The 25,965-nt window shown below is 49.2% G+C and overlaps 2 protein-coding genes across 3 annotated transcripts in view; both read right to left on the bottom strand.

Annotated features, from left to right (window-relative positions):
• The window catches only part of LOC119374136 (26S proteasome regulatory subunit 10B), a 398,774-nt gene that overhangs the window by 332,032 nt on the left and 40,777 nt on the right, over positions 1-25,965 (bottom strand). The gene's annotated exons all lie outside the window — the stretch shown is intronic.
• On the bottom strand, positions 701-10,501 carry LOC119375369 (uncharacterized). Its single transcript, XM_049420454.1, has 2 exons — positions 9,685-10,501; positions 701-927 (listed from the first exon to the last, which is right to left on the bottom strand). Exons 1-2 carry the CDS (start codon positions 10,376-10,378, stop codon positions 848-850), a joined length of 774 nt encoding a protein of 257 aa, XP_049276411.1. The 5' UTR covers positions 10,379-10,501; the 3' UTR covers positions 701-847.

Genomic DNA, 25,965 nt, shown 5'->3' with positions numbered 1-25,965 from the left:
TGATGCCTCAGGGGCCTGCAAGCCGCCAAGGAATTTCACAACATCGAGGGCTTGTATAGCCGGAAGTCCCAGAAGAGGGACAGAGAGCGATTCTGTTGTAGCCTCGAGGGACGAGCAGAGCCAGAGTGGCTGTGAACGAGAACAGTAAGATGGTTTATTACTACATGAATACTGAGCACAAAAGAACACTGAGCGCCCGGTTCACAGCGCTTATATAGCCATGAAGCACCGGCGCTATCAGCGTGACGTCACACTGGCTTCGCATGACACCACACTCCTTCCTACAATGTTTATGGCCTATACTAATCGGGAGGTTTTCTTGTACGAGCACTGCGTCGAAGAGTCTGAGCACCCAGAGGAGACGCAGGTATTCGCAGAGGGGACGCTGCCGGGGCAGAGCCTTGATGTGGACTTGCATTTGGTTGTTCCGAGGGAGCTGAGTCTCCGGGTGGCTCCGGCGGTGCGGTAGCAAACCTGGGAGGCTCACGAACCGGAAGGGGACGGGAGCTCGTAGGAGGGGCTTCGGACCCAGGGTCTGGAAATGAGCTGGGCACGAAACAGGGACGCTCACTGGGGCCTTCTTCGACACTCTCAAAGTAGCGCGGACGTAAATTGTCTACATGCGTGAACCTGTTTTCTGATCCTACGCGCACAAGGTACGTAACGGCACTGCACCTTCGTTCGATGACACCTTTCAGCCACTTGGGATCACCTGGACGAAGGCCTTGAACCAGAACGCTTTCCCCCTCTTTGTAAGCTCTTTCCGACCCTCTTCTTTCGTCAACTTGGGCCTTTACTTTGGAGAACTGTTCTTCCATCCGTCTCTCCAGGTCTGGCTGTAGCATAGTCAGGCGAGTGCGGGGCGACCGCGACAAAAACAGTTCTGCTGGTGTCTGCCCCGTGGTTGTGGTCGGTGTGTTCCGGTACCTGAACAGAAGGAGATCTATGCGGTGCTGTAGGTCTTACTCTGGCCCGATGACCTTTCGTCGAGAAGCTGTCGCGTAAGATCCCGTTTCACCGTCTGGACGCATCTCTCGGCGCTTCCATTGGATGCGGGGTGGTAGGGAGGTGTTCTGGTGTGCCGCACTCCGTTCTTAAGCAGGAACTCTGTGAAACTCTTTGCCGTGAACTGAGGCACGTTGTCCGTAACAACCTCCTCTGGAAGGCCATACTGCCACGTGCATGCAATAAGAAAGACGACGACAACACAAATGGGCATACGCTGCGTGCAGAAGATAGAAAGGAAGAAAGAAGAAGAGCTCGCTGCGCGCGGTATTAAAAAAATCACAGCATATCCACGGGGTGAATGATGATGAGTGGGGCGAAGCTACGGAGGGAATCACCTGTAAACCGTGAAACTCTTCCGTGAAATGCGCCCAGTACATAATATAAAGAGTGTGAAACATCGTGTATATATTAAACATCAAACTTTTATTGTACTGTTGGTTTACGTGGTCCCTTCATTATCACTTGTGATCGGTGAAATGCAAGGAAGAAGTCCGCTCCCGAGCGAAAGAGCGCCAAGAGCGACCGCATTCCCCGCTCGCCCTGTGCGAATTAAAGGCAAGGCTAGAGGGAAGACAGGACGCGCGTTCCACGACGCGAGGTCGGTAGCATGCCCAACGAAAGCCAACGGAACGCGATCGTGCAAGTGCTCCGGCTTCGCATCGCCTCATGCTTCCATTTAGCGTCCCAAAACCAAACATATTGCTCAAGGTGTGCCTTGCGTTTTTCGTAGAAATAATTTCTTTATCATGTACATTAAGACGAAAAGTTGAAAGCTCACTAGAGTGTATCGCCCGCAAAGTATGTCTTTTAGTGTGATTTAACTCTCGTACGGCAGGGTCCTCGCGCCGTTGCCGGTCCACCTCGCCCGTTGACGATCGGGCGAGGTGGCTACATGCAACTACTACTACTACACTTTAAGAAAAACATCTGGCGTTCTTTCGTTCTGCTTTTACAAAACATCTGGCGTCTTTCGTTGGTTTATTTCATCAATCAACGGCGTTTTGAACAAAATTTTTATTGTTTAATCACGCACAGGAGAAATCTCACCAGGCACTACCTTGGAGGTAAACAATGGCTGCTAATGGCAATGAGAGACAGAAGAAGTCGGCTTTTAGCTAACACTTACACTTCTACTTCTACTAACGTTTCCTACTGGAACATGCCAATGGCTGCTAATGGGAAATGAGAGACAGAAGAATTCGGCTTTTAGTTAACGCGCACGCTGCGAATTTTTTATTGTTCAACAACGCACAGGAGAAATCTCCCACCGGCACCACCTTGGAGGTCAAAGCGTAAGACTTGTTACTCACTACTACGACCACGACGACTACGAGGGACGAACGGGTGCCGCCTTAAGGAGCTTCGCCCCTAAAAACTCCGACCTGCTGTTCTCTTGATCTGTGCGTTACGACCTCTCTCTTGACGTCGCGACACTGGTGGAGGTGCTGGAGCCTGCAATCTGATGCAGGAAAGCTTGATTCGGACCCGTACGCCCAGTCCGGAGACTCAACCTCTCGTCACGACTCCAGTGCACCGATTCAGCCGGCGCCTACTAGGCCTAAGTCCGGAGTTCTCGGCTGTCCCTCCTCTTACCAGCATGGCAGCGCCTACAACGTCGGCGGATCTCTTTCCATCCCAGGTGACACTTGAGCATCCTCGCGTTCCCGAAGTTTTCCGCGGGGAAGCGTATGAGGATGTCGAGGACTGGCTCGAACAGTTCGAACGGGTAGCTGTGCTCAATCGCTGGAGCGAACAACAAAAGCTTGGCCGTGCCTATTTCGCGCTGGAGAATAGCGCTCGTACATGGTACGAAAACAGGGAGGCCACTTTCCAAACTTGGGACAATTTCCGCCAGAAGCTGCTCGAAACATTCCTGAGCTCGGACCGGCGGGATCACGCACAGCACCTGATTGAAGCCCGCGTGCAAAAACCTAGCGAAACCGTAGCGATGTTCGCAGAGGATATGGCCCGCCTGTTCCGCCGGGCTGACCCTGACATGCCTGAGTCGAAGAAGGTGTGTCATCTGATGCGGGGAGTAAAGGAGCCACTTTTCGCGGGCCTCGTACGAAATCCACCAACAACAGTAGACGAATTCATAAAAGAGGCTACTGTCATCGAGCGGGCACTGCAACAACGATGCCGCCACTACGACCGCCTGCCCAGCCACACGCCAGTAAGCGCTGCGGCTCAGAACGCTGCCGTTTGCGAAAGTTCCCTACGACAGATGATCAGGGAAATACTGCGTGAGGAACTTCGGGCCCTTGGCGTTCCTTCCATCGAGCCACCAGTCGCTTCTGTTGCCGAAATCGTGCGCCAGGAGTTGAGGCAAGCGTTCACATCACCCGCACCATGTCCGGAGCCACGTCCGAGTTATGCTGATGTGATTCGTCGGCCTTCGCCCACACCTGAGGCAGCGCCCTTCCAGCCACGGCCCTTCCAGCCACGGTCCGCTGCCGTGCCTTGGTGGCAACGGGATTCTGTGAGACGACCACCAGTTCGCAGAACCGACTTGTGGCGAACGGCCGACCGTCGACCGTCAGTATGCTCATAGACGGACATCATGTGATAGCACTGATTGACACAGGCGCTGACTTCTCGATTATGCGGCAAGAGCTCGCCAACCGCCTTCGTAAGGTCAAGACACCGTGGACAGGGCCGCACATAAGAAGTGCTGGGGGTCACCTAATGATTCCCACGGGTAAATGCACCGCTCGGCTCCTCATCGGTAATTCTAGCTTCGTCGCCTCTTTTGTCATTTTGCCAGAGTGTTGTAGAGAGCTGATTTTGGGCATGGATTTTCTGCAAGATCACGGCGCCGTCATCAACATCCCAGAACGTATGGTGACGTTTTCAGCACATCCATATGTCGACTCCACCATTGACGAACCACACGGGCGTTTGCGAGTAGCCGACGATGTAACGCTCGCGCCGAGATCCTGCTGCCTTCTGTCGGTGTCATGTGAAAGGCAATGCCATAAGGATGTGATAGCAGAGCAAATAGTTACGCTGTTGCTTACGCAAGGCGTTTCCATCGCGAGAGGCGTCTTGGCACTGACTGATGGGCAGGCAGAAGTGCTCCTCACGAACTTCAGCAACGAGCGCCGTCACATCCCGAAGGGCACCGCAATTGCTTACTACGACGACATAGACCAAGCAAGGCATTGTTTCGCCTTGCAACCGGACGACGCGACTGACCCTGCCTCGACTCCTTTATCTGTCGACGTCTCCTCGACGCTGTCGTCATCAGATAGGAAACGCCTATTGGAATTGATACACCAGTTCCACGATTGCTTTTCGTCTACGTCAAAGGTCAAGCAAACACCATTGACCAAGCATCGAATAATTACTGAAGATGACACGCGACCAATCCGACAAAATCCCTACCGTGTGGCTCCGAAAGAACGCGAGGAGATTCAAAAACAAGTACAGAAGATGCTCGACGATGACGTCATACAGCCTTCGAAAAGTCCTTGGGCATCCCCTGTGGTTTTGGTAAAAAAGAAAGACGGCACCTTGCGCTTCTGCATAGATTACCGCAAGTTAAACCAAGTCACGAAGAAAGACGTCTATCCGCTGCCACGCATAGACGATTCGCTTGATCGGCTGCGGCATGCGCGCTACTTTTCATCCATGGACCTGCGAAGCGACTATTGGCAGATAGAGGTCGACGAGAGAGATCATGAAAAAACTGCCTTTGTGACACCCGATGGTCTTTACGAATTTAAGGTGCTTCCATTCGGGTTATGCTCAGCGCCAGCCACTTTTCAGCGTCTAATGGACACCGTGCTGTCAGGCCTGAAGTGGCAAACATGCTTGGTCTATCTAGACGACGTTATTGTATTTTCGGCAACGTTCGAGGAACACCTAAGCCGGCTCTGCGCTGTTCTCCAAGCTATACGCTCGGCTGGCCTGACGTTAAAGCCGGAAAAATGCCACTTCGGCTTCAGTGAACTCAGCTTCCTAGGCCACGTCGTCAGTCACGAGGGTGTTCGACCTGACCCGGACAAAATAGACGCTGTGGCAAAGTTTCCTGCACCACAAGACAAGAAAGCAGTGAGGCGCTTCTTAGGGCTGTGCGCCTATTACCGCCGATTCATCGCGGACTTTTCATCTATTGCAGCGCCATTGACACGACTCACACGAGAGGACGTTCCCTTCCTTTGGGCCGAAAAGGAGCAAATGGCATTTAACGAGCTACGTCAACGCTTGCAAACACCACCAGTTCTTGCGCACTTCGACCAGGAAGCCCCTACAGCACTCCACACCGACGCCAGCAATGTGGGTCTGGGTGCCGTGCTCTTGCAGCGGCAAGACGGCTCTGAAAAAGTAATAGCGTACGCCAGCAGAACTCTCTCTCGCACGGAGGAGAACTACTCGACAACCGAGAAGGAGTGCCTCGCCGTGGTGTGGGCGGTAATTAAATTTGGTCCATATTTGTACGGCCGCTCGTTCAAGGTTGTCAGCGATCACCATTCTCTTTGCTGGCTTACTAACCTGAAAGACCCATCTGGCCGTTTGGCGCGCTGGAGTCTGAGGCTTCAAGAGTTTGACATGGCCATTATTTATAAATCCGGGAAGAAGCATACTGACGCCGATTGTCTCTCGCGGTCGCCTGTCGAGCCTGCCGCTATTGATGACGAAAGCATGGACGCTACATTCTTGGGAGTCGTCAACACGGCCACCATTGCACAAGAGCAGCGCGGCGACCCAGAGCTATTACCGCTCATCGATTTCTTAGAAGGACGATGCAATGACGCGCCGCGAGTATTTGCCAGAGGACTGCCGTCTTTTTGCTTGCGGAACAATGTTCTGTACAAGAAAAACTTTTCTCCCACCGGCAGCGCGTACTTGCTCGTCGTGCCTGAATCACTTAGAAAAGAAATTCTGAACGCGTGCCATGATGAAGCCACTTCTGGTCACCTAGGCTACACCCGGACATTGTGCCGACTGCGAAGCAAGTACTATTGGCCAAAGCTACCTGCTGCCGTTAAACATCACGTGCAGACTTGTGCCGACTGCCAAAGACGCAAGGCGCCCCCTGGCAAGCCAGCCGGTCTCTTGCATCCAGTCGAAGCACCAGCAAAGCCATTCGCCCAAATTGGAATGGATTTCCTAGGCCCATTCCCAACTTCTACTGCGGGGAACAGATGGATTATCGTCGCCACCGATTACCTGTCCCGCTACGCGGAAACTAAAGCTATGCAGCGGGGCACAGCAGCAGAAGCGGCTCAGTTCTTCATAGAAAACGTCGTCCTTCGGCACGGCGCCCCAACAGTTGTGATCACAGACAGAGGAACTGCCTTCACCGCAGAGCTTTTGGAGTCGGTTCTCAGGCTCAGCGGTACGGCTCACCGTAGAACAACTGCATACCATCCCCAAACAAACGGACTAACGGAGCGCCTTAATAAGACCCTCACAGACATGCTCTGCATGTACGTCGACACTGAACATAAAAACTGGGATCAGATATCGCCTTACGTGACCTTCGCTTATAATACCGCTCGACAAGAAACTACTGGCATGACACCGTTCAGTTTGATCCATGGTCGCGAAGTCACGACAACGTTGGACGCTATGCTGCCGCACGAGTGTGACGACATTCATACAGACGCCGAAGAATTTACTCAGCGCGCCGAGGAAGCCAGACAGCTTGCCCGCGTACGCATCTGTCATCAACAACATCAAGATGCGAAACGGTACGACCTACGACACAAATTCGTTAGCTACACACCAGGCGACAAAGTATGGGTCTGGATACCAATACGTCGACGCGGGCTTTGTGAAAAACTGCTAAGACGATACTTTGGGCCATACAGAGTCACCCGACTCTTGAACGACGTCAACTACGAGGTCGTTCCCGACAGTGATTGCAGCTCCAGTCGCCGGAAACATTCACCCGAAGTCGTTCACGTCGTGCGGATGAAACCGTACCTATCCAGCTAACTCTCGTGTATTGTGTGGATTCCACTCCATGTGTGTGTGCTTTGCTAAGTAGAGCGCCTAGGTTGCGCATCGGGACGATGCCTCTTTCGGAGGGAGGCAAATGCCACGTGCATGCAATAAGAAAGACGACGACAACACAAATGGGCATACGCTGCGTGCAGAAGATAGAAAGGAAGAAAGAAGAAGAGCTCGCTGCGCGCGGTATTAAAAAAACTCCGACCTGCTGTTCTCTTGATCTGTGCGTTACGACCTCTCTCTTGACGTCGCGACAATACGATGCGAACACCCCACGCAGCCTCTCGACGGTCTTCTCGGTCGTTGTTGAATTCATCACAAACACCTCCACCCACTTGGAGTGGGCATCCACCAGCACGAGGAGCCACTTGTTGTCTGCGAATGCAAAATCCAGGTGGATTCGCTGCCATCTGCGGCTCGGCCAACCCCAAGTTTGTAGTGGAGCCTTAGGTGAAGCGTTCTGCGTCAACTGACAAGTACAGCAACTTTTAACAACGTTTTCAATATCTTGGGCTAACTGAGGCCACCAGACATAGCTGCGCGCGAGCATTTTCATGCGCGTTACTCCGGGGTGACCTTCATGACAAAGTGCCAATACTTGGTTACGCAAACAGTGCGGAACAATTACCCGATTTCCCCACGTAACACACTGCTGATCTACGGATAGTTCATACCGGCGAACAAAGTACGGTTCCAATTCACTATCAGTGACATGCGCAGGCCAGCCATTTCTCGTGTACCACAACACTTTCGATAGCACTCTATCAGTACTCGTTTTCTTGCTGATTATGTCAGCAGACAGTGGAAGTTCATTGACCACAGAGAAAAATTGTACGTAATCTGAGGCATCTCGCTCATTCGCCAACGGCAACCGCGAAAGCGCGTCAGCGTTTCCCATGTTGCTGCCTTTACGGTACACCCATCTGTAATTGTACGCCGCCAGTAACAAAGCCCATCGTTGCATGCGCGCTGCAGACATTACTGGAACTGGTCTGCCGTGCCCCAGAAGGCTGGCTAATGGCTGGTGGTCCGAATAAATGACAAAACTACGCCCAAATAGGTATTTGTGGAACTTCTTCAGCCCAAAGACCACGGCGAGAGCCTCTTTTTCAATGTGAGCATAACCTTTCTCTGCTTTGCTCAGTGCCCTAGACGCATAAGCAATAGGTTTTTCCACCTTATCGATCTTATGAAACAGAATGGTGCCCACGCCATACATGGATGCGTCACACACCAGCCCTATCTCTTTCGTTGGGTCGTAGTATGTCAAAACGTTTCCTTCCGTCAACCACGTTTTACTTTGCTGGAACACTTGCTCTGCCTCACGGGACCACTCGAAGCCTTTTTCTTGGTTCAACACGTCATACAGTGGTCTGAGTCTCGTGGCCACGTGGGGAACGAACTTTGCATAATAGTTTATCAACCCTAAGTAAGCTCTTAACTGTGCCTCATTCGCAGGTGCAGGAGCCTCCGTTATAGCTTTTACTTTTTCCTCTGACGGGCGTATGCCCTTTTCGTCCAGAACGTGCCCCAAATACAAGACAGAAGTTTGAAAGAACTTACATTTCTCTTTTTTGAGTCGAATGCCTCTTTCTAGAAACCGGGACAGCACAATTTCCACTTTGTGGAAACATTCCTCAAAGGTAGCTCCTGCTATCAGCACGTCGTCTAGATAGCACGCTACCCGATCAAGTCCTTTCAACTCCTCATCCATAACTGCCTGGAAAATCGAAGGTGCACTCGTTATGCCATAGGGTAAGCGCGTATACTTGAATAAACCCAAATGCGTGTTGATCACGACTAGCGACTGCGCTTGGGGATGCAATTCCAGCTGCTGGTATGCAGTGGACAAATCCAACACCGTGAAATATTTGCAACCGGCCAGCTTTACAAACAGATCCTCAATCACGGGAAGGGGGTAATGATCAGTTCTTAGGCATGGGTTTAGTGTCACCTTGAAATCCCCACACACCCTGACCTGGTTGTTTGGTTTAGGCACCACTACTAGTGGCGTCGCCCATTCACTCTGCTGAACAGGTACTAACACTCCGGTTTTCACGAGGTTCTGCAGTTCCGAAGACACTGCTTCTTTAACTGCAAAAGGTAGCGACCGCGCTTTACAAAAAACGGGTGTGCTATTCTCTTTAAGCACTAACTTAATGGCCCTGTTCTTAATTAGACCCAAGGTAGGCTCAAAAATCTTAGCATATTTTTCAAGCAACAACGCCACTTTGTCCAAGCAAACCCCATGCACACTAGCCCAGTCTAACTTCAGTGCTGACAGCCAGTCTCGCCCCAACAGCATAGTGTTGGTACTCTCGTTTGTTTTCACGACAATTATCGGAAGTTGCTTGTGCTGACCATTGTGCTCTACGGAAACGTTTAGCTTCCCTTTTACCGTCAGCGGAGTGCCTCCGTAGGTTTTTAGCTTAAGACTGCATGGCTCTAAAGGTAGGCTGGGCCAGTATTTCTTGCACAGTGACTCTGGTACAATTGACACAGACGCCCCTGTGTCAATCTGCATGCGCACACTTTTCTGATCTAGCTTCAGGCAAATTTCGTAGAGTCTGGTGCGCCCCTCACAGGAATAGATATTGTACAGCACATGTTCACCCGCGTCACTTTCCTCGTCTATCACGTTCGCAGCGTCTCTACCTCTGTCCCTACACATCTTCGCTAAGTGTCCAACCCGTTTACACACCCGACAACGGTACTTGCGAAATTTGCAGATAGATGCTTCATGCTCTGAGCCGCATCGGAAACAGTGCAGTGGTTCCGCCCCCCTGGTGCCAGCAGGCATCCCCGAAGTTTCTTCTCTCCAGCGTGGTGGGCGTTTCCCGCTATCTGTTTTGCGGTTAAGGGCGCTGATCATTCCTTGCGCCGACTTGGGCTGAAAATCCTGGCTTTCTTTCCGGGCCAACTCGATACTCCTAGCGATATCGCAGGCCTCTTTAAAAGCCAGCTTGCTTGTCTTTAGCAGCTCTGCTTTTGTTTCTTTGTCACAAAGTCCTGCCACAAACCGGTCGCGCAAAGCGTCGTCCAGAAACGTTCCGAAATCACAGGATGTCGCCAACCGCTTCAGCTCTACAGCGAAGGCTGTCACCGCTTGCCCATCTTGTTGGAAACAACGATTGAATTTGAAACGCTCGGCAATCACGGAAGTTTTGGGAACGTACTGCTCTTTCAGTGTCTGTACTAACTGTGCGTACGTCTTGTTTTCTGGCTTTTCTGGCTCCAGCAACGTTTTCAGAGTTTTATAGGCCTTCTTTCCTATTGCCGTTATGAACACTGACACCTTCAGGTCGTCGCTCACCTGGGAGGCCTTCAGGAAGTGGTCGAGCCGCTCCACGTAGGACTGAAAATCTTCGTCACCGTCCTCGATGAACTGATCGAACCTTCCCAACGTCGCCATCCTGCCTGTATCTTCGCAGCGCTTCGGAACCGCCGCTAATGGTGTCTTGTAGCCCAGTGGAATTCGGATCCCATCCTCGTCGCCAGTCTGTTGTAGCCTCGAGGGACGAGCAGAGCCAGAGTGGCCGTGAACGAGAACAGTAAGATGGTTTATTACTACATGAATACTGAGCACAAAAGAACACTGAGCGCCCGGTTCACAGCGCTTATATAGCCATGAAGCACCGGCGCTATCAGCGTGACGTCACACTGGCTTCGCATGACACCACAGATTCAATGACAAAGAGTCGCTGCAAGGACGTCTTCCCACGCCAACGAAGTAGGGCTGTATATGAACTGAGTACCCGATGTGGTTGACCTCCAGGTCCGGTAAGTACAGTGTCAACCTTGTCCACTTTGGCTGGAAGCTTGGGGAAAGGGTATAGCAGAGACTTCGGCGCCAGAGCCAACTTTAAATTGCATCGTGTTGTCGTCCACAGTAACGTCCACTAATAGAGACGTGGTCCCCGCCTCGACGGTGCTCATGTGAATGTAGCCGACTTTTTGCTTCGATTTCCGCAAGCGACACACTTCCGCAAAGTGCCCCTTCTTTTTGCAAAAGTTGCAGAGCGAGCTGCGTGCCGGGGATTGCGTTCGAGGATGAGACGCGCGGCCACAGAATCCGCAGGTGGGCGTGTCTGCATTTTGATGCTCGAAAGTAGGCTTCGCGTTCCGATGATGTCGAGCAGACTTCTGCATTTTGGAGCGTCCATTTGCAAAGCGTTCCAGCTTGCGACTGCCGCTTTTCTTTTTACGCGTCTTCCGCCTGGCGTGCTTGCGTCCAAGCCTCTTTGATAGTGAGTTTAGCGTTTCGGCAGAGCTGGTCTGAAACACGCGAGTCGCGCAAGCCGACAACGAATCTGTCACGTACTAGCCTTTCATCTTGCACTGAAGTATAGGCGCAGCGTTTCACCATCCTGCATAACTCGGCATAGTATCTGTCAACGCTCTCGCCTGGCTGCTGTACGCGTCTGTGAAAACGCGATGACTCGTATAGTTCATTGCTTGGATGCACGAAATGCTCTGTGAAACGGTCTACCACAGTCTCGTAGGAAGTGAGGGACGCCGCATCGAACGAAAATGGGTCGAGGAGCGGACGCGCTTCGGGACCCATACAATATAAGAGCGAGCGCACCTGTGCTTCCTCCGGTGCATTCGAGAGAACCGAGATGGCTGCGTAGTCATCGAAGCGACTTTTCCACGTCGGCCAGGTCCCAGCGTTGCCGAAGTCGAACGGTTCCGGTGTCTGAAGGTTGACGCCCATCCACGTCGGGCTGGACTGCTCGGTAGGCATGATACGGACGATGGGTAAGCGCGACGTCGGTGCTCGACCACTTCTGACACCATGTAGTGTTATCGGTTCACTGGAGACTGTGACGCAGGCACGGCATGAGCGCCTGAGGAGCCCGCAGTAAGACAACGGGTAGACACTGAACCCAAGCAACAACTATCTTTATTCTACCCCGTACATCTAGGAGGGGGGGGGGGGGCGCCACTCATTAGCACAATAGTAGCGACCTCTACAGGATGAGACGGAAATCTGTCGTGTCGAAATGCAACAGTGGGTACGCATGCTGCAAGGAGTGTGTACGCAACCTTGAAAGTTCCTAGTGACCTGGTATGGTTGGAATCGTGGGCTGGGACCATATCAAGGAAAGATAGAGAGCTCACGCCTCGTGACTACGTTTGCGACAAGTACTTCTCGGAGAGTAAGTCTCATCATTCATTGAAAAACACAGGATCCCTTATGTATTAGAATAAGACGACTAGTGCACTGCCTCGGTTATCGGACCACCGATCACGGAGGCAATGCAAAGCGACGACGTCATGTGATGAGGTCATCTTGACGTCACAAATTTTGGTGATCTGTGACGTCAGGATAGCGTCATGTGGTGACGTCACCAAAGGATGATGATTTTTTGCATCACTCATGTTGACGCCGCCGACGCGGGATGCCGACGCCGACGGTCAGGTCTTGCGTTTTATTAGGCATCTAAGCCTTTCGCCTTAAAAATATTGTGAAACCTCGGTGATACGACCACGGCTCATACGAATTTCGGGTTGATACGAGTTTTTCGTTGGTCCCGGCCAAGGCCCATTGGCCTGCAATGTAATGGAGTACGGTTCTTGCGAACCGATTTTCACCCAGCGGCGTTTGATGCGAACGTTCGCTACCACCCAGGTACGAAGAGGTGCTGTCAGCGCTGTCGCGGAAGACGCGCCACTCACTTGCGAGCCCGGGCACGCAAGCGTGGGCATGCGCGCCGCACCGCCAAATCGTCAGAATCATGGTGTAAGGAAAACCCTTTTTACGGTCAGAATAAACCTTCAGAGACTCGTCACGGCCTCTGAGTGTCGCGGGTTAGAACGCACCTCGTTCATTAATTAAATGCACGCGTACGGGCCGTATATTTACGAGTGCTAGTATGTATGATTGCCGACATCTAAAAACTTAACTGACAATCACTCAGGATTATTCCTGACGTTGCCGCGGCTCTGACAAACAATAAATGAATATGTAGGCCAGCTTTCTTTTGTCGCATGTTAATTGTCCATGCTTTCTGGTGATACGAATTTCGGATGATACGAATATTTTTGGTGGTCCCGTGAGATACGTATCACCGAGGTTTCACTGTGCCTAACCTATCGAGTTCATGTTACCAAAAATAATAGATTTCGCGTTCTACAAGATATCTCACTCGGATAATTTTCCTGCATGTGACGCCATGCTTTCCGTTAATTTATAGAAAGATATGGATCCGGAGAGAACTCACAAGAAACACCCACTTGGGCGTAAAGCAGGGGCGTAGCCAAGGGGGGGGGGGGGGTTGGGGGGGTTCAACCCCCCCCCCCCCCGAAATTTTTCAGTTTTGCTTGTGTATATATACACTCACACATACAAACGCACGCACGAACATGCATAAAGTATGGTTGAACCCCCCCCCCCCCGAAAAAAATTTCTGGCTACGCCCCTGGCGTAAAGCGTGTGGGTACTGGGCTTGCTGCGTCCCGTCCGTAGTTAAAGCAAGGACGACGGAGCCTTCAACTCAACAAACAACAATAATTTATTTAACACTACGATGCATATGGCGGGGTCGGTCCAGGGACACGAGGCAGCGCGGCGGCGACCATGACCTCCGGCAGCAGCAATCGGCCAGCGCGAGTAGCAGCATCCGTCCTTCATGGAAGCCAAGGCACCTCTCCCCATGCCGCGCGCGGGCTGCCGCTTTTAACACGCTCAGGTGAGCCACGCGCACCACCTCTGCGCAGCATGTGGCGCTATCTCGAGATAGCCGGTGGGCGTGGTTCCCACAAGCGCGAACGGCGAATCGACGCCGAATGGCGTTTAATCGGCGAGGTTCGTCGGAGAGCGCGACGCGCGCGTTTTGCGCTCTCCGCTAGCGGACTGTCACGGCAGAGGGCGCGTCAGTGCTGTGCCCGATAAAATCACTGGAACGGGAAAAGTACCGCGACCGTGCTGCCCGCCGCCATATTTGGTCCAACGCGGCCGAAGCTGCGGCGGTGCGGTGTTGATTTCACGCGGAGTAACGCATGTTTTACGCATTGCATGCGCTTTTGAAGCCCCGAATGAAGCATACCGTTGTTCTCTAACTGATTAGGAAAGAAATAGCGGCAGTTTTCACTCGCCTACACGCGCACGCACGCGTACTAACGCGATAAAGAAATGCGAACTGCGCCGTTTCGAAACGGCTTCTCCTGGCAGTTTCGTTAATGGGATGTCTACCAAATTTGGTATGGCATAACATGACTGTATGACGAATATAAACTACAGCTGGTAACATGAAAATAATGGCATGTACGCCATGTACGGCATGATTTACATGCCAAGCTCATGGTGCGCTCGCGGCCGCTTCGCTAGCTTGATACACACGATATGGTGTGACAAGAGTGTATGACGAATATAAGCTACTGGTAATAACGTGCAAATCATGGCAGGCATAAAATGTAAAACATGATTTACATGACATGGTCTCGCGGCGCTCGCGGTCGTTTAATGAAATGCATATATACCAAAATTGATATAACGAGATATTTCTGTATGACGAACGTTAGAGACAGGTGGTAACATGAAAATCATGACTTACATGTCGTGTACAGCATCACTTACTTGCCACGCTCATGGTGCGCTCGCGGCCGGTTCGGTAGATTGATATACACCAAAATTGGTATAGCGCGAGGTGACTGTATGACGAACAAGAATGACAAGTGGTAACGTGAAAATCATGACATGCATGACATGTAGGGCATGGTGTACATTACACTGTCTTTGTGCGCTTCTGGCCGTTTTGTTAACTGGATGTATTCCAAATTTGATATGGCGGGACATGGGTGCGTGACGAACACAAATTACAGGTCATACGTTGTATACACCAGGTTCTACATGCATGCATACATGACAAACATGCGATATATAATGAACTAGGTGTCATGGCTTGAATTACTTCATCTGCCTCAAAGACCAACAAAACGATATATGTAGCTATTTGCTGTTTGCTTCGCGTTAGATTGATTCCCCCAATGCGTGGTATCTGCCGGATTGACACAAAAGGCAATATTATACAGTGACGTCACGCGCTACCAATCTTGGTGCATATCAAGGCAGCGAATCGGCCGCGGGTGCACCATGAGCATGGCATGTAAATCATGCCTTACATGACATGCGTGCGATTATTTTCATGTTACCACATGGTATTTATGTTCGTCATACAGTCACGTCACGCAATACCGATTTTGATGCATATCAAGCCAGCGAACCGGCCGCGAGTGCGCCATGGGCTTGGCATGCCAATGATGCCTTATTGTCATGGTAGACACTGTTATTTATGTTCGTCATACAGTCACGCCACGCAATACCAATGTGTAGCAGTCAGTTTTCATGGCGCACTGATCGTTATATGGGAGCCCAAAGGCGTCACTTTTACGCCAAACATAGTTAAGAGCTGCCCGGCTATTAGTGTGCATGAACCTCTGCGGCAACCACGCGAAACAAGCTGCACTAGTGCAGCGGAGACACAAACATTCCCCGAAACAACATTTGCGAATTCTCAATGAAACACCTTTTTGCCTCACAAAGGCGGGTATCAGTCGTGGGAACAAATATTTCGCGCTGTGTTCTGCGCAGCCTCACAGCCCGTCGCTTGGCATCCTTTTTCCGCTGGGAATAGCAAAGATGGCTTTGCCCATTTCCCGCCGGTTGCTGCACCCAAAAGCGCAGCACCCAGGCCGTCTTCGATGCCTCGACAGGCTTGCGATGAAGTGTCAAAACGATACGGGATGTCGTAATGTTCCTGCTCGCTTTTCTGAGGCTATAAAAACAATTAAAAGCAATCGGCCTTCAAAGCGCCGTGCGTCGGAGGCCGAGAGACGCTAGCGAGGTGAGCGAGCTGGACCATTTATGTGGCGAAACCGCCGAAAGGGCGCGGCGGCGAAGAGAAAACGAACGCGGTACTTTTCCCGTTCCAGTGACTTTAGTGCCCGATAAAGTTGCTTTAGTGCCCGATTCCGTGACTTTATTAGGACGCCCGAGCGAGCGCAGTTTCGCCTCCCCAAGAATTCTTGCTCCGTGGCCGTGGATCTCGTTAGTGTGCGTAATTATGTTGTAAAGACGTCGCCTAAGAATGGTGTATCAGCTATTTTTAAATTGTGAGACTTCTGTGGGTGGTGCCCTAATTCCATTACGCAGCTCACAACACAGCGAGGGGAGCTTCGTACCTACAAGATAGCGGAGTGAACAAACTGTCTTAGCAACTGCGCATATGTAAGCACTCACATATTGTAGGCGGTGTATTCTATGACAATGAAATGATCATGGAAGTGCCATTTTCAGGACTGCGAAGACATGTGGCCGAATATGTGAGCATTATATTGAACGCATTCTAAATTAATTGAACGAAAACGGTATTTCGGTCAACAAAGCAAGCGGAGGTAAAGCTTTAGTAGTGCCACAAGTTTGTTTACGCATTCATTGATATTAGCCCTCTATTGCATAACATCCCATCATTGGCAGATGCCGATTAACTTTTTTTTATTGAGGGCGCGATAGATCTAGTTGAGAATGTGACACTGCCAGAGTAATTCCCATAGTGATGCGCACTTAACATAAAAAAAGTGCTGCCATCCATGGAGCAGTAAGAAAAACATACGCGAAATAGATGTCGCAGTGCACGTGCAAGTTCGGCATGCGAACAACAGCGATTGCGATTTTTTTTATCGGAAACCTTTTGTTTTGCTGCATAAGCATGAAAAAAATTATTGTGGGATATCTCGTGAGCTTAAAAATTCATGATCTTTATTACTTTCCTCGATTCCTTTTGGCACTACGGTATACATCCGTAAATCGGTATGTGCCATATTTGGCACAGTATGCGTATTAGTGATGAAATGCGCAATATGCTGCCATCTATGTTGTGCTGCACAATACCAATATAAACAAAGTACAGCCTCTGAGATCATGCAGCACAGCTCTGTTGTGCAGGACTTCGGTATTGGTGGTAGGTTTTAGCTCCTTCACGAAAGTCAGGTGCCTGCAACAGTACCTGGCAATTTTTTGTTACAATATTGGCGTGGGTACATGAAAAAATTTTGTGAGCTCCGACCAGTTCAAGTGGATAATTAGCTTTTTCGATTTCCTCGGCAACTGACGCTTCCAACCGCAAATCAGTGGTTGGTAATTCGAGCAGGAAAGTTTAACAAGGTGGCAACATGCAAACAGACAAACGTGTAAGCGGCCATCTTGTACAGAGATATCGGCGGTCGGATGCACTAAGTGAAGTGTTCAATTATACCTCAACACAGGAAGCAAATGCTTTGCTTCATTTCACACATCACCTTAAAAAAACCTTAGTCAGTGATATTTTGTTTTTCAGCCACGGTTGCAATATCGCTCGCCCATTTGGCATAAACCTTTATCTTCGTTAATACAGTCAGAATAAATCTCAAAATTTTTTTTGCATATGTTCTTCTTCGTCTATCTTATGGTAAAAGTCGAGAAAATAATATTTCAAATGACGTTTTCGCAATTCATGCAAGAGAGGGTTATGTTCATGCGCAGCAATCCAAAGTGGATGTGCCTTGTCATTTTTACTTGCAAGTCTTGTAATTTGACACGTACTGTAAACAAATACCCCAAGTATAAGGTCAACCAAATAGGCGCGACTTATCAGGCAGGTAAAGTCCATCCTATTGAGCAGTGAAGATGAAGTATGAAAATTACCTTATTTACAACAGACAGTTAAACAGTTCAGTATACTGGAAATAGGCTGTGTAGCACTATCGTTAAAAACTTGGAGGACGCTTGAGCTTCGCCTTCAAGAGTAGAACGCGATGGCGTAATCGGGCGCCGTGCGCATCGTCTTCCCAATAGCAAAATAACATCATCCGGTTCGATGCCTAGCCCTTCGCTGTTTCAAGGTGTGTGCCGTTCAGTGTAATCGGGGAGAAAACGCGTACTTTCTGCGACGCGGTTGTTGCCAGTTATCTTGCCTCCTCCCCGATTACACTGAACCGCACACAACTTGAAGCAGCGACGAGCTGAGTCTTGACGGTTCCTAGAACCGGAAGTGCTGTAGCAGACGACGCGCCGTTTTGCTATCCACCAATTGATATAGCCTGCCTTCAGTTCTCGGAGGGTGCCTCAACCTCGCCGCAAAGAAAGGAACGCCTGAGCGCGTGTAAATTGGTCATTTCAAACTATCCTAGAATGCGAACTGCAAGTACAGTTTAGTGCCCACTACACCATAATTCTTTTTGGGAATCGGAGAAGGGCCCACTACGCGTCCTTCAGGCAGCAAACGAACCTACGCAGCTGCTCACGTTGTTGATTTTACAGCGAAAGCTGCTATGAGATCACAACAAGGGCCGTTTTTGGTGCCATAGTTGTCCGCCGCCGGTGTCCGTAACCACTATGGCTCGAAATAAAAAAAACGAAATAAGAAAAAAAATTCCAGGATGGAGCGAGGTTGGAACCTGGGCCCTCTAACGTGCGAGCCCCGTATTCAACCTCGGAGCCATACCCGTGCTTGAGACTGCTTTGCAAAATGACCCTATACAGGCTTCATGTCGGGAAGGAACCACATTAACATATGTAATGTGGCGTGGTACAAGAGTAAAATAACGACAAAGTGTCACACAACGCGAATTATGTAAGCAGGCGTGACACAATGCGAATTGCTCAACGAGTGGGTTTTTGAATGCTTCCAACCCATTACAAAGGGCTCTGCCATAATTATTCATCGTCATCAGCCACAGCATCAACAAAGTGGACATAATGCCTTACCGGCGTTTAGCAGGTACCACGGTTCTGCGTAGAATGAAGAAAAGTTGCTTAGTGGCTGCTTCCGTACTTCACAAAAATTATGATGATTTATAGCGTAGTGGGCTCCTTGCAAGTATACTTCTATTGGTTGCGAAGGAAGCCCATACCGCTCCCATGATCCATTTGCTCAGGATCTCAATAAGGTTAATTCCCTTTCTCTATCTGTTTCTCACGTTAGCGTATGTTATAAAGCGTGGTGGGAGAGTGAAATAACAACCGAGCATCACACAATGCGAATTACGTAACTAGTGGGTCCTTTAGATCTTCCAACCCATTACAAAGGGATCAGCCACTATTCTTCATCGTCATCAACCGTCCCATCAGGCAACAGCTCATAATGCCTTACAGATGGTACCTCGCTTCTCCGCAGAATGACAAGAAATGGCATGGTGCGAGCTCCCGAACTTCACAAAAATTATGATTTGTGGCGTAGTGGGTACGTTGCTAGTGTACTTGTATTAGTAGCCACAGGAGAGTTTATAACCCGCATACCAAGAACCTTAGAAAGGGGGTATGTGCCAGACGTGATTTACAGTCTTTCAACCTTGGAACGGCGAGAATATTGTTTGGAAATCTTAATGCGATAGCGTCTAAGAGCCCGTATCGCAGAAAATCCATTGCTGGCGTCGGCGGCGCTGGGGGTGAGTGACAAAATCCTGATAGGCGCAAGACAAAATTCGATCCGCAATCGAACCCAAGGATTCTTCATGACAGCTCAAGCATTCTACCACAGCCCCACGGCGGTGCGTGAAACTGATTCTGCCAAATAACCAATACAGGCGTCATGTAGAGGCAACGTCATTTGCAGTGTTGGCTATCGGATTTTATGCATACGCCTACCTATGGCTGTGGAAGCTAAAGTCAAACGCGGCTCGACTCCTGCTGAAATACCCCGACGACTGCTACTGATACGCACATAATCGCACCGCAGTCTGCGCTTCACTCTCATAAAACCGACGTGAGTGCTGTAACGCTGGCAAAGACTTTACGTCGGATCATAAGCAGCCCGCCAGTGTAGTCGACAGTGTGTCGGAACGCAACGAAAACCGAAAACAAAAAAAAATGAAAAACGAAAAAAAAACGATATATTTGACCGGAACGAAAACGTAACCAAAACTTTAGCTATTATTTCGTTCCAGAGTGAAGCCGAAATTTTTTCAATCGTTTTCGGTTCACGAGAAAACTTCGCAATCCGGAACAACTAAGGTCATGCAGTGTGAGCATGTCTCAGGGTACAGTATTAGCGCGTACCTCAGGCAGGAATTCTAAGGCAAAGATATGCTGAAATTGTGCGACAAACAAAAACAGCGGCAACCAGAGATGTTCACATTAAGGTAAGTGTACTTTTGTGCGCCTGTCACGCAGGCCAAAATGAAGAGGGCATTGTCAGCGCTAAAGTTTGTTACAGCGAAAGCTCTTCTGAGATCACAACAGCTGATTTTGGCGCCATAGTTGTCCGCCGCCGCCGGTGTCCGTGACGGCTATCGCGTGAAATAAGGAAAACATAAATGAGAAACAAATTTCTAGGGTCGGATGGGATTTTAACCCGCGCCCTCTGTGTGGTAGTCGAGTCTTCCACCACAGTGCCACGCTGGTGCTTGTAACTCCTTCGCAAAAATACTCCATACAGGCGTCATGTCGGGCAAGGAATCGTGTTAACATATGTATTATAGCGTGGCAGAAGCCTAAAATAACAACCAGTCATCACACAATGCTAATAGCGCAGAGAGTGCGTTGTTTATTGCTTCCAACCAGTGTTGTGGATTTGCCACTCCAGATTTGGAATGACTCCGGAACCATTCCGCATTTTCGCAATCCCGGAATGGAACGGGGTCAACGCTTGGAGGAATGGAATGAGAGTGGGATCAAGCGCCTTTTGCACGGAATGGAATGGGAATGGAATTACGTTTTTTTCCGAAAATAGAGCATGTTTTCGTCTACGTGCTGTTTTTCGAACTTGAAGCATTAGTAATTCAGAGCCCCGAATTTAACAAAAAAGCAGTATTTTTAAAACGGCTTGGCTGATTTCAAGCACGGTACTATTATAAGCAACGCACCTACTACAAACCGAGGCATAAGTAGTGTACAAACAAATGCATTATCCTAGCAGTACTGAAGGGAGAAACAAATTACCCCTGCGCGTTGGTTCCGATCGATACCCCCACAATGAAGTGGCGAATACTCTGTGCAGAGCCTGATCTTTATCTCACGAGCAGTTTAGTACCTGACACACGTAAATAACACTTGCGACAAGAAAGACATTGCATGCCCGCGCACAGGCGAACACAGAAAGTTCTGACCCCATCCATGTTTGCGAGGCGCGCTTGACAAGCGTGAGTGCTGGCGAGAAGTGCAGCCCAGTGTTCCGTATTCGATGCAAAGGCACAAGGTGCCCGAGCGGTGCACTGTTCCAACTAATACCAGCAGATCTCGAGGGCTTTGTTCCCCATTAACGAAATCTTAGTTTTCTCCATATTCACGACCGCTCTAGACGCGTTGCAAAACTGCTTAGTCTTCTTGAATACTACTTTTGTCAACATAAAAATACGTTATGTCGTCATTTTAGCAGTAACACATTTAGGCTTAAATAATATTCGTAATGGCTTTTTTTGTATGCAAAAATCTGAAGTTAAGGTAATCATAAAAAACATTGGATTTTTGATGTAGCTGCTTGCCCTCCTCTTAAGAATGTGGGACAAGGAGGGCTCTCTCCAGGAGGGCTAAAGCCCTCCTGGAGAGTGCGCATGCACATGGCCGGAGTTGCTGTTTCGTTGACGCTGCACGGTACCCAAACGGAAAAGCATTCGTTGCAGTCACTGTTGATCAAGATGGCATTGTTACAAACTCCTCGTCGGTCCGGACCACAACGGCTGAGGTTGCCGAACAGGTCGCAATAGCCTCGGCCCTGCTAGACGACGGGAGAACAACAATATAGAGTGACTCGAGATCAGCAGTCCGAGAATTCGGTAGGGGCACCATCTCGGAATCAGACTTGCGGATCCTGCGAAATAAGGAGGCACAACAACACACAATCGTCTGGTTCCCAGCTCACATGGGACAGATCGAGGGCGCTCCGTCCAACCTCAACGACCACAGAGCTGCGCGAGGAGTCGTCGACCGCGTAGCTACTGAACGGCGTGACGATGAGGTTGTTGACAACAAAGATCCCCCAACGACGTACAATGATCTTTGCAGGAACTTTTATCTGAGGAGGCGAAAGTATCCGCCACCGCACAGTAAACTGAACAGGCCTCAGGCATTGACGCTCAGACTCCTGCAGGTCGGGGCATATCCCAGTTCCGCACTCTTGCGCAAAATTTAACCAGAAATTCAGACGTCAAGCACATGCGCGCTTTGCTCAGACTTTGCCAGCTTAGATCATATGCTCTGGCGGTGCCCTGCGTTACGGGGTCAAAATGTTACATTGTCAAAGTGGGATGCTGCGCTACGCAGTACGGATTTCAGGACGCAGCTATGGGCAGTCCAACTGGCCCACGACGTGGCGGACAGGTTAGGCCTATCTGTCCGGACGTGGGAGCGGCCCGCTACGTGCTAGTTCACGCCCCGACGGACCTAAATAAAGTTTTTCCATACCATATCATACCATTCGTTCAAACATGCTGACCATGCAAATACTATAGGTAGCGGCAACTGCCACTATGGGAATCAATAGGGTGGTTGTACTGCACAATAATAATTGCGGCAAGTTATAATTACCCGGAATGGAATTGAAATAGAATGGACGCTCCCGTTCCGCAACACTGCTTCCCACCCCCTGCAAAGTGCTCAGCCATTATTCTTTATCATCATCAGTCACAGCACAAAGTGCACATAATGCCTTACAGATGTGTAGCGTCTACCACGAGACTTCGAAGAATGACGAAAAATGTTATAGTGGGAACTTCTCTACTTCAGAAAAACTGGGATGATTTATGGCGGAGTAGGTACCTTGCATGTGTACTTGTATTATTGCCCCAGGAGACTCTCCAACGGCATCCACAAAGTCCTCTCTTCCAGCTTTCGCTGTGACTGTGCTGCGTGTTCGGCGCAGGCCTGGCGATCCTTTTATCAGAACAGCGGTCTCGGACATCAGAGAGTACACTCAATGACGTGCTGCTTCTGAGATCGTGCTCACTCCCTTGACACAAAGCATTGAGCCCATTAAAGAATTCGTATTTGTCTTTTGAGAAAAGAAATATTAGGACTTTGAAATTAAGAGTGGTTTGTGCTAGTTGGTAGGAATTCGTGGTAGAGTTACTTCCACTCCTCTGAAGAACGTGTTTTACCCTTGTCCCACATTCTTAAGAGGAGGGCAAGCAGCTACATCACAAATCCAATGTTTTTTATGATTACCGTAACTTCAAATTTTTGCATACAAAAAAAAAAAAGACCATTACGAACCGTTACGGAACATTTTTTTTTCGTTCCGGAACAGAAACGGAACGGAACTTTTTGCGGTGGAACGAAACTAAAACCGAAACAAAAAACTTTCCGTTCGGACACCCTAGTAGTCGAGGTGCCTGGAAAACCCGCGATATGCGCAGGATGATTCAAAGTATACATAAAGATATCAATCCCCCTCGTACTGATTGATGTCCGCCGCGGCGGTTGCATTTCGATGGAGGCGAAATGCTAGAGGCCCGCGTACTGTGCGATGTCAGTGCACGTTAAAGAACACTGGATGGTCGAAATTTGCGAAGCCCTCGACTACCGCGCACCTTTTAATCATATCGACGTTTTTCGAGGTAAAACCACAAGAATGATTTATTACCTCGTATTGATTGACCGACAGCCAAAAAATCGGGCATGGGCTGCCACTCACTGACTAACTGCTTCGCATGAAATAGATTCCCACAATGCGTGGGATCGGCCGAATCTTTACCGCGATAGCGTTGAAGAGCTCGTTTCGCCGAAATTCCGGTGTCTGCGTCGGTGTCGGTGGCGGCCTCGTCGGTTGTGAACGAAAAATCGGCTTTGTCCGTGAACGAAAATTGGAGATAGATGCAAATAAATGAATAATAAAAAAAAACTTCGGTCCGAGTAAGATTCGACCCAAGGCCACCAGGTGGCAAGCAGGTGTCATATAACGAAGACACGCCACTGCTTGAAACTGCTTTCTAAAAAAAAAAAGGTATAAGAATGTCGGGTAGCGGGACGAGTCTCCATAACGCATGCAATATTGCGTGAAAGAATCGTAGAAGCGCACCAGGCGTCAAAACATGTGAATTGCGCAACGAGTGGGTGGTTTGAAGCTGCCCACCCATTACAAAGTGTGCAGCTGCGCGTGGGACCTGACGGATGCGTTGTGGATACTTTGCCAATATACAAAGAAATAATTGTGGCGTACTAGGCACTTCGCGACTGTACTCGCAGCAGGCATTCAGGATAGCTTAAAACAGTCAATGTTACGCGCACAAACATTCCTCCTTGAGGCAGGGCTGATAGCGATGTGCACGGGGCCCGATTGCGCAATAGGTGACCCGTAAAATAAGCAATCGCGGGGAACTATGGGATGCGGCGGTCATGTTCAACCCACCGCGCGAGTGTGCAGCGGCATGCACGGGATTTAGGGGTGAATCACCTTAGGGTCTTGGCGTGTCGGCGTGCATCGTCGTCTGCTGTCGTGACGGTCCATTTGCTTGAGCGCAAGAGAGGGCGCCACCGCCCCAGCGCTCGCCGTGTGGCGAGAGAGAGAGAGCGAACGGCGCGCGTTGAGTATGGAAACGCTCTTTCTGCGATGAACACTGAACTACCAGCTGACAAGGAACGAGAACGCGCCATCCCCCGCGAGAGACAACGCCGACGCAGGCAGTGGCTGCTAGCGAGTTTCTTTAATGAAAAAACAGACTGCTCGCGCTGCACAACCGTTCACCGGCCACCCCGTATATATAGGCACTGGATCTTGACCTGAAATGCAGTGCCGGTGGGAGACTTCTATTGTGCGCAGTTGAACAATAAGGATTCGCAGCTTAGAAGTGTTTTGGTTAAACGTGACTGCGATGATGACAAGCTCCGCAAGCAATGAAAGGTAAGGATATTTTTGCTGCACACAAACGATATGCAATGCTTTTCTGCTGCTCGCGGTTACTGTAGCTGTTTTGCTAGCAAATCAGCCGATACAGAGAAGAGAAATAACGTTCATTCATGGTGTGAATCGAATGCATTACGTATCAATCCATCGAAGACTTATTTCATGGTCTTTCATTCCCCACAGTTATTGCCGAACATCTCTTCATTAGCAGTGACACTTGATGGACACTTCATTCATACATCTGCTTCCAGAAAATTTCTTGGAGTAATATTAGATAAACATATGAAATTCAGTGAGCATGCTCAGTCCTTAACTCAAAAAGTGTCTTTCGGTATTCATGTGATTATCAAAACACGGCCTTACTTTTCAACCGAAATCCTTCTTTCCTTATATACCGCCATCTGTCGTACTGCCTATCATCATGGGGAAACACGTATTGGTCGCATATAGGTCATCTTGAACGATTACAAAAGCAAGCTTTAAGACTTATCACTCTCAACCCATTTTCATCACCATCAGCCCCCATTTTCCGCAGCCTAAGCATTTTGCCTTTGCGTAAACTTGTTAGCCACAAAATCCTAATAATCATGTTTCGTGTTTTAAATCATGAATTATACATTTCTAGTTTTTCTGATTTCACTCTTGTTAATACCAACAACACAAGGTTTTAAACTAACCGTAATCTACTTTTACCTAAAGTACGCACAAACAATGGTCGAATGACGACAAGATTTTTATGTGTAACACTGTGGAACAAGCTACCTTTTGATTTGAAATCATGCACAATGCACGCATTTTGTAAACGTCTTAAAATTGAATTGTTAAACGATTTGTGACTTTGTTTTTTTTATTTCTTTGTTTGAATCAAATTGTCATTATTACTTATGTTGCCATACTTTTTTTCTCGCACTCTTTTTTCTTTATTTTTCTGCAATTTCGCCACTGTTTGCTGATTGTTGAACTAATCCTCTGTTAAATTTTTGTTAGGAGGTCCCCCTGACAGTTCTTACTTTGGTACCTCTGATTGTTCAATTACAACGCAAAACGAATGTATATCAAAAATGTATATATTTTGAATAAACTTCAACTTCAACTTCAACTTCAACTACATTGCTGCACATGAGAAGCATGTGCAGTAAGCATCACTTTAAATATCTTAACAATGTTGCTAGTTGGGCGAGTT

The sequence above is a fragment of the Rhipicephalus sanguineus genome, chromosome 11, assembly GCF_013339695.2.
Source record: "Rhipicephalus sanguineus isolate Rsan-2018 chromosome 11, BIME_Rsan_1.4, whole genome shotgun sequence".
Classification (NCBI taxonomy): Eukaryota; Metazoa; Arthropoda; class Arachnida; order Ixodida; family Ixodidae; genus Rhipicephalus; species Rhipicephalus sanguineus.
The sequence above is the reverse complement of the archived record's forward strand: the minus strand, read 5'-3'. Positions and strand labels throughout refer to the sequence as shown.

Excerpts from the sequence above, each read along its gene's own strand:
- LOC119375369 (XM_049420454.1), bottom strand. The coding sequence starts at position 10,378 with ATGGCGACGTTGGGAAGGTTCGATCAGTTCATCGAGGACGGTGACGAA. Across the intron at positions 928-9,684 it reads AGCATCTATCTGCAAATTTC|GTACCGGAACACACCGACCA; the intron begins GCAAGTACCGTT and ends CCTTCTGTTCAG.